This window comes from Mus caroli, chromosome 4 (assembly GCF_900094665.2).
Source record: "Mus caroli chromosome 4, CAROLI_EIJ_v1.1, whole genome shotgun sequence".
Classification (NCBI taxonomy): Eukaryota; Metazoa; Chordata; class Mammalia; order Rodentia; family Muridae; genus Mus; species Mus caroli.
The window spans coordinates 81629969-81638850 of NC_034573.1; the positions used below are offsets into that span (position 1 = coordinate 81629969).

At 42.0% G+C, this 8882-nt stretch overlaps 1 protein-coding gene across 1 annotated transcript; it reads right to left on the bottom strand.

Moving 5' to 3' along the window:
• Positions 1 to 4889: 4889 nt before the first annotated feature.
• Ifne (interferon epsilon) lies at positions 4890 to 5541 on the bottom strand. The gene has a single exon (XM_021159198.1). The coding sequence runs from the start codon at positions 5523 to 5525 to the stop codon at positions 4947 to 4949; it is 579 nt and encodes a 192-aa protein (XP_021014857.1). The 5' UTR covers positions 5526 to 5541; the 3' UTR covers positions 4890 to 4946.
• Between the last annotated feature and the right edge of the window lie 3341 nt (positions 5542 to 8882).

An 8882-nucleotide genomic window follows, 5' to 3' on the forward strand; every position in this document is an offset into this window, starting at 1 on the left:
GATCCCTGGACTAGAGTTAGAGAGGGTTGTTAGCTGTCATGTGAGGACTGGGAACTGAACTCAGGTCCTCTGCATGATCAGCAAGGGCTCTACTGACTGAGTCCCTCCCGCCTTGTCCACACTGGTTATGTGTTCTCACACAGCACCTCTCCAGCTCCCACCTCAGGTTTCCATTGTCTATGTATTCTCTTACAGCTGTGGTTTCTCTGCTGGCATCAACCTACAATTACCTGGAAAATGGAAACAGACAAATTAAAAACCTGCAAAGTCACTGATGCCCAAGCTTCTACTTCATTGTTTTAAAATGAAAAGATATCCTTTTATGAGGTCCCTCGGTAAAATGAGAATATCAGAAAAGTGCTTACCACTTAGAATGTCCTTTGACTGTAAAATATTAAGAGTCATACAACTTGACTTTTGAAATTACTATAACACTGACTCCAGAAGAATGTTGAAGTAAAAAGGAACAACAACAACAAAAATCAAGACAGCTAGAAAAGCATAGCTGGACATCTCTAGTGCAGAGGGGGCATGTTGACACAAGTACTGTTCCTCCACAGAACTCAAGAACAACTCTAAGGATGACAAGGAACAATGTGAAGTTCCTGCACAGTGCCACTTAGCGACATTAAAAAAAATCTTTTTATTCCCAGAGGACATGAGATGCTAGGTCAATGAAGACTGAAAGTGATGCAGGGAACCACTAGGACATCCCTTGGGACAGAGTGAAGCTGGAGCTCCTCTTTCCCATTCAAGGTAGAGGCTCATCCCAAGCACACAGAAGGTGCTCAGCAAAGCTGGTCTGGTCCTTTGCACTAAGGTTTAAGAATTTATCTCCTTGTCTCTCTGGCTGTGAATCTAGCCTTCAAGAGCTGAGCCAGCTCTCCAGCCCAGGAGAACCTACCACTTCCTTAAAGCCAATGTATTCCTAACTACACGCTAAGTACTTAACCACAGGCAAACGTAGATAGACTCTCACCCTCACATTCCATCAAAGAAATTCTCACCCCACCTCCACCATCAAAGTCGGGAGACCAACACAGAAAGCCACAACTAGTCAAAATGAAAAGAAATAACTGTGGGGGGTGCCCAGGCCTAGTCAACACATCTATAACCCAAACCCTGCACCCAACTAAGGCCCAGGGAGCATTGCAGAAGACGGGGGTGGGGGGGTGGGGGAGAGGTTCTAAGAGTCAGAGGACCAAGAAGTCTGCTGTGAGATTGTGCTTTCTAGATATGACAGGGAACAGTGTGGCTGCCTACCCAGACCTGAACAGTGACAACACCAGTTGACATGCCAACACAGATAAAGGAGACCTCATCAGGTCACACCCTAGAGGAAGTCTTACAAGCAATTAGCAACCGATGACAGAGGAGAATGAGTCTTCCTAGGGAAGAGCCCCTTAATTGGTTCTCAGTACTGAGTGATTTTTTTTGTTTGTTTGTTTCTATGTATATGTAACAACAGTGCTTGGAGAAGAGGAGGCTCTGAATGGAGCAAGGAGGGAAGCATGGGAAGGGGTAGGAGAAAGGAGGAGGGGGAAATGATGTAACTGCATTTCAGTTAAGTTTTAACAAGGATTTCTTCCCTCGATGCTCACTAATACGTGTATATCCATTCTCAGTGCTCATGTGCTCGTAGTTTTAAAATGATAAACTATTTAATGAAAGTAACAAAGGGTAAGTGAATTAACCCTTGAATTAGGAAGATGAGGGGGAGTGTCCCAGAGAGCATCACCGGAGATTAAGGAGAGGCCAGCCTGGAAAACATGTCACTGCTATGAGCAGGATCATTGCCTGACCTCTGATCCCCTACCTATCTCAGCACCCAGCAATGGGCCATAAAAAACACTATTTCTCTTTCACATCCCCGAATGTCAGGTTTCTCATCATTGTCCTGTCCCCAACAGCACACAGGGCCATGCCCAGCCATTGTGAAGAAGATTGTGTGTGATATTATAATTCTGAGCTCTGCAGTTGAAGGAATTACCAGAAAATGCTTGTGGTTTCTCATAGGCGGAGCTGTTTTGGAAAGGTGTAGAAACTGGGACAGAGAATCTCGTAGACTGTCTGAGTCAGTGGGATACTTGTGGTTCCCATAGGCGGAGCTGTTTTGGGAAGGTGTAGAAACTGGGACTGTGTGAGTCAGTGGGATTGGGTGCTGATGTTTGATAGCCTGACACCATTTCTGTAATGAGAAGAGTAATGCCCCTCGGTGCCCCAGAGAGAAGCATGGACATCTAGTCACTTGAGTAAACGTGATACATAGTATTAGAACCACTGCTCTGTGGTCACCAATCCCACTCATGTTCCTGTGGACACAGGTACACCCTTCCCTTTGCAGTTGGAGCCATATGACATATTTTTTTCTTTCCTTCTCTTTCACTTTTCCATTAGTTGCGTCCTAGGATAGCTCATGTTAAAAGAAATGGCAAGGTTCAGTAGTCTGATTGACCCACCCCAGCTCCCTTGTCGTCCAAATGGAGTCTGACAGAGCAGCTGCCTAGAGAAACTCAGATAACACCCTTGTTCAGTAAAGATGGGCTCTCAGGCCATGTCTTTCACATCCAGGGCCAAGGTTACACTCCAGAGTCAGCAGCAGCTTCCACATTTTTACCAAGAGGTGGATAATTCCCTTCCTCCTTCTCCGTTTCCCTCTTCCTTACTGAATGCTATTCAGAACTAAAGACAGTTTTACTCTATGTTTTTTGTTTTGTTTCGTTTTGTTTTTTTCAAGACACAGTTTCTCTGTGTAGCCCTAGTTGTCCTGGAAATCACTCTGTAAACCAGGCTGGTCTCGAACTCACAGAACCACCTGCCTCGCCTCCTGAGTGACGGGATTAAAGTTATGTGTCTGATATCAACACTGGGCTTACTCTATACTCAAGTTTTGAGGAAAGGGGTGTCTAGAGGAGATATATCCTTTCTTTAATCCAGAATTCAGAGGTCATAGCTCAAGCTAGAATATAATTATTATCACAAATGATTATTTTACACAAGTGCAGGTGTTTGAGCCACAAGTCAGGGTGCCTTGGGATAGAGTCTTTGCACTGGCTAGCGCTGGCTAACTCTGGGACTTGCTCTGTTGTTTTAAGCAAGTTACTTCATCTTTGAAGTCTTGTTTTCACCTGAGAAAAACAGACAAGGTTGTTCAGAGAACTGAGTAATTGTTAGATGACGGATTTGGTTCTGGAAACTTCCTGGTTTAAAGTAGAAAAACAACAAAAAGTTTTCCAGAGCATGAGAAGTAAAACGACCTGTATTTTCAGTCAAGTATGGTAAATATTATTTTCCTTCCCTGACTCCACTACCTCTCTGTGAACTTAAAGGTAAACAGATCCCGTCCTGGGCCTCACAGTGAAGTCAGCACGGCCTTTCCCTCACCTGCTAGCTCCTGTGTTTTCAGTTGTTGGACAGATTACCTCACTGTGGCAACCGCTTCACATTCAGAAGCCCATTCAGCTCCCCTCCCCTTTCATTTAAGCCAAATCTAGGTGCCTCTACCAAGAGCTGCTTGCAATGGTTAAACAAAATTGGGATTGTCTGGTTCTCCGGCAAGCCTCTACATTCAGAAGTAATTTCCATGGCAGAATACGCAATGACCGTGAAGTAGAAGTAGTTGCAGAGCTTGTGTCCTTTGTATCTGTAGTGTAGCCAAGTCAGCGAGTCTCAGCGGACTTCAGACATCTTGCTCCACATTGCTTTGTGATGCCTTCTGGAAGGGCGTGGCTAGGAGAGATTCGAGCCTGTCACTATCTGAGCCCTCCGGAAGCAGAAGCCCCTCTCCGTGGCATGGTCAGCTTCCTCTTGGCTCTCCACCTCCCAGCCTTTGCCAACCAAGAGCGGGCTGCTTCAGTCCTGCTTCCTCCGTCAACTAGCCCCTCTGTTCCTCAGCAAGGCTCCTTCGTTGATAATTCTTATAATTCTAACCAGCTGGATGCATTTAACTTAATTTATAATAAGCATATGACTCAAAGCTATCACAGAAACATGAGTAATGGCTCTCCTTCCCTCTTCTCCCTGCCCCATCCCTCAAGTCGCCCTCCACAGAACAATAATTAATCCTGACCATTTATTTCTCGTGTGTTCTTTAGTTCTTCACATATAGTCAGTACAAATATTAAGATTACTTCATGGTTTTACCCAAATATACTACTTATACACATTTTACTTTTTTTTTTTTTTGCTTTTATTTTCCTTTATGTACTTTTGTAGAGAAAACATCTCATTCCCTTCAAGAGAATCTTGTTCTCTTAGGTGAATTTGCTTACACTAACTTCTGCTGATCTAGCAAATTGTACGAGCATTAACTAATCACCCCAACAGTGTCTAACACACAGGAAAAGTTCCTGCTTTCTCAGAAATGTGTTGAGTCTGCATATTTTTCATAATTAAACCTTGCGGTGTTAGCTAATAGGTTAAAAACAGCATGCTATTCAGTTGTAATCTACATTATTATTATAATGAGTGAGATTGAATCTGTTTTCATTCCTCTGAAAATTGTTCACACCTTTTGGCCATATTTCTATTATGGCTTTGTAACAGAAATATTCATGGATTGATGCTAGTTTCATTGTCTCTAACAATTTCGGGTAAGCATGAATGAATGCTGTATGCTAAGGGAATGTTCACTACATTATCGAGATAGCTCATCGTATCTAACGGCAAAATTCTATGAAAATTTCACCACTGAAGAACCAATTATGAAATTTTAATGAATTAATTTTAATTCTTAAATATTTTGAAGTTGGTAGAAAACATAACATGGCTTGGCAAAATGGATATTTGCAACTCATACCATCTTAGGACGCAGTTAAACCGGGGCAGAAGCAAAACAATGCGGCCATTTTACACCAAAAAGAAACAAATCATGTTCATATAGCTCCTCCCACTCCGCCACCAACCTATGTCTTTCAAATCCACTGTTGGGTCTTGCTTCTCAGTGTTCAAGGGTCTGGGTCTTGTCTGCTCAGCCATGTTGTGAACCTGAACACAAAGGACATACAGCGGTGGAGTTCTATCTGGACAATGATCCAGGCACAGCTGCTGTACCTTTGGTTTTCCAAGTAATCGTGGATCCTCCTGAAGTATGCTTTAATCTGTAACCTAAGGTTCTGTGCACTGGAGTCCCCACTCTTCTGCGCTGTGTTCAGTCCACCCAGGGACTCCACGTATTCCAGCTGCCGGTGAAGCGCAGCTAAGACTTTTTCTATATGGTTTTCCTCCCAAATGCCCATAGTCCCATGTGTCTGGAAGAGCGTGAAGATCTGCTGAAGGATCTCGTGCAGAACAGCCAGCGCCTGTCCCTCTTGGTACTGGTGAGGACTCACAGACTGCTGAGGAAGCAGGAAATTCTTCCTGTGTGCTAGACACTGCTGGACTGACGAGCTTGGCAAAGGTTTCAGTAGTTGTAGGCTTTCTCTGTTCATCCACAATTGGAAGGGAATCCGTTTCGATTCTAGAGAGAAGATAGTGGAAGAAACCAAGAGCAGCAACACCGTTTCAGGGAGCTGTCTGTGAACCATGGTGGAGGGCACACAGGGATCTCTGCACACCTTGTACCACTCCAGTTCTGGGAAATATTTATCTCTCACGCATCTGAAACCCTGAGGGAGGGTGTTCTTTTCTGTCGTCTTTGTTTCCTTGCACGTCGTTTTCCCAAGTTTATACCTTAGGTTTTTCTGGTTCCCATTTCAGGGTTTTATGGAACATTTCCTTTACTTTCCCCCATTGTGTTGCTGTTTGAGGAAGTAACGAAAGAGCTGGCTTCACTGTGCACTTTTCTTGAGACAATGATTGTTGTCCACTCTGACCACTCATTATTTATTACGTACAAGCCTTAACGAATACAATGCACTTTCTAAATGCTTACTCAGGCTTAGCAATGCACTTTCATTGAGAGCAAGCTTCCTTTTTCAAGCAGTGGTATTTCATGGAGTATTATTTATTATAGACCTGGTAGTGGCCAGAGCATACTCTGAGGTAAAAACATTAAAATCCACAGGCTGATAACTTTGAAACTTCATGTAGAACTGTAAATGTGCACGAGTATTTGGGCAAGTTAATGTGAAAATATGTATCAATAACCTTGAACTATTTTATATTTCATCCAATCAGTTTAATATCTAATATTTTAGCTTACAAAATAAGACAAAAGTAAAACTTATCAAAAGATTGTGATTATAGTCTCATGATAGCAGTATAGTATGAACAACCTACAAGTTCAGTACAATGGCTACAAATGTGTTGGTCTTCTATGAATACATGAAACCAGTTAATGATAACAAGATTGTGAGAAGAGATGGAGGTGGTTGGATGGTCCATTTTCCCTAGACTCGCTGCAACTATGGTAAACCAATGAGAACAGCTCTACAATAGTAATGCCTCTTAAATTACAAATACCCAGTTCCACATTGCTAAGATCCTGCTGAGTAATCCCCCAGCCTACCTTCTTAGTTTTGCCCGGAACAGTTGTAGTAAGTTTAGTCGAGGGAACTGGACTCCAGAGGAAGTAAAAGATTCTGTGATGAGACACCATGACCATGGCAACTCTTATAAAGGAAAATATTTAATTGGGGCTGGCTTACAGTTCAGAAGTTTAGTCCTTTATTGTCATAGCAGGAAACATGTAGGCAGACACAGTCATAAAGTAGGAGCTGTGAGTTCTACAGCTTGATCTGCAGATAGCAGAAGGAGACTATGTGCCACACTGGGCACAGCTTGAGCATATGGGACCTCAAAGCCAGACCCCACAGTAATACACTTCCTCCAGCAAGGCCACACCTCCTACTAGTGCCATTCCCTATGGACCAAGTATTCAAACACATGAGTCTATGGGGACCATACCTATTCAAACCACCACACCTCTTAACACAGCTAATACTTAAAAGACACAGTGTTCCCTTAACACAACTAATACTTGTTTGTGTGTTTGCTGATCGCTCTTTCTTTCTATGAATGATCACCTCCACTCCTTTAGTGACCATGGCTTATCTGAGGCCAAATCTCCACAGATCCTTCTTGTATGTGTATGTGTCCCTCTCCCTCTCCACTCTCTCTTCTAGATCCCCACTGCATTTTGTACTCCCTTTAAGATATCTTTCTTTTTCTCATTTATGTGAGGCATTTGATTTATCTATCTTACAACCTCCCTAAATTAAAAGCCTCTTAGAAATATAAACCAAATTATCTTCTTTATTAACTATACTACTATAGTAAATGTTAGTAAACATGCATCGAGTATGGAAATGTATCCTATCATAAAATAATACAGCAAATTAGATCTGTGATTATTTCTTTGAAGGCAGGTTTTGGGTGAAACAGTAAAGTGTTAAAACCACCTTTAAGACATGTATTGTCTCATTACATGACTAGATAATGGAATTTAACTAGTCTCAACCTAAACATTTAACCTTTAATGTGGCATTCCAGGGAAAGAATATTAATTAATCTAATGGCAAGGTTTTCATAGATTACTTTGTATTAATGTATTTGTTCTAACAGATGAAATTTAACTTTTAATAGCTTATAATTCATTTTAATATTTAAAATTAACTTGTTTTATTCCATTTTTATGGCTTGAATGTAACTTGTCTCCCTTATGTTGGTACATTTTGCCCCCCAGACTGTGGTATATTATTTTGAGGGGCTATGGAACCTTTGAGACTTAGAGTCTATTTGATGTACATAGTTGCTAGAAGCAGACCTTGAGGGTCATAACATGGCTCCACTTCCAATCCCTTTTCTTTTCTCAGCTGCCAGGATGTGGGAAAGCTCTACTGAAGGCTCCCCTGCCACCATGCTTCCCCTACCACCTTCCCTTTCCTGACAGGATGGATGAGTCACTCAGAACTATGAACAAACATATAAGCACTTTTCCAGTCAAGTTGCATTTGTCAGTTATTGTCACTGTGAGAAAAACAAGCATATCTATCTATCTATCTATCTATCTATCTATCTATCTATCTATCTATCTATCTATCTAGTAGAAACAATTTATGTTGAGTGCCATGTTTTAATACATGCATTAAAAAAGGGTAAACAATTCTACCTTCTCATTTACTGTTTATGGTGAGAACATTCTAAATCCTCTTCTTCAGGCTTTCAGAAATATCCATTCCTGTTTTTAGTCACCCTGCTGCTCACCACACTTCACTCCTCACTCCAATTCAGCTTAGCAGCCGTTCACCAGTCTCCCTCCAGCCTTTTGTTTCCTTACTGTCCTTCCCTTACCCCATCCTGTTCTTCACTCTCAGAGGTCAGCATCTTCATCTTCCACGTGGAAGGCACTGGCTCTCTGTACCTAGCTTATTCTAGTAGCGTAACTATCCCCCATTTCCATCCATGCTGTTGTAAATGACATACCTTTCCTCTTCTTTTGAAAAAGATTTAAACACACACACACAAATAGTAGCTGTACATGTGAATGTAGTTGCCAGTGGAGATCAGAAGCGGCTCCTGGACCCCTGAAATTGGAGTTACAGGCAGTTGTGAGCTGCCAGAAATGTGTGCTAGGATATGGCCTTGGGTCCTCTCCAAAAGAAATGGATACTCTTAACCACTGAGACATCCCTTTAGCACGTCCTGCTGCTGCTGCTTTTGTTGTTGCTGTTGTTTTAAGGCTGAACCCTGTCATTATGTGTGTACACCATTTTCCTTGACAATTCATCTGTTGATGCACACTTGTTTCTGTTCCATGGCTATTGCAATTCCACAGTAGGTATGGGACTGCAGGCATCTTTTCAACAGTCTGATTTTATTTTCTCTAGATATACACCCAGTAGTGAGATTACTGAATAGTTCTATTCTCAACATCTTGAGGAACCCCTACTGTTCTCTAATATCATACTAATTTATATCCTATCAACAGTGCTAAAAAAAAG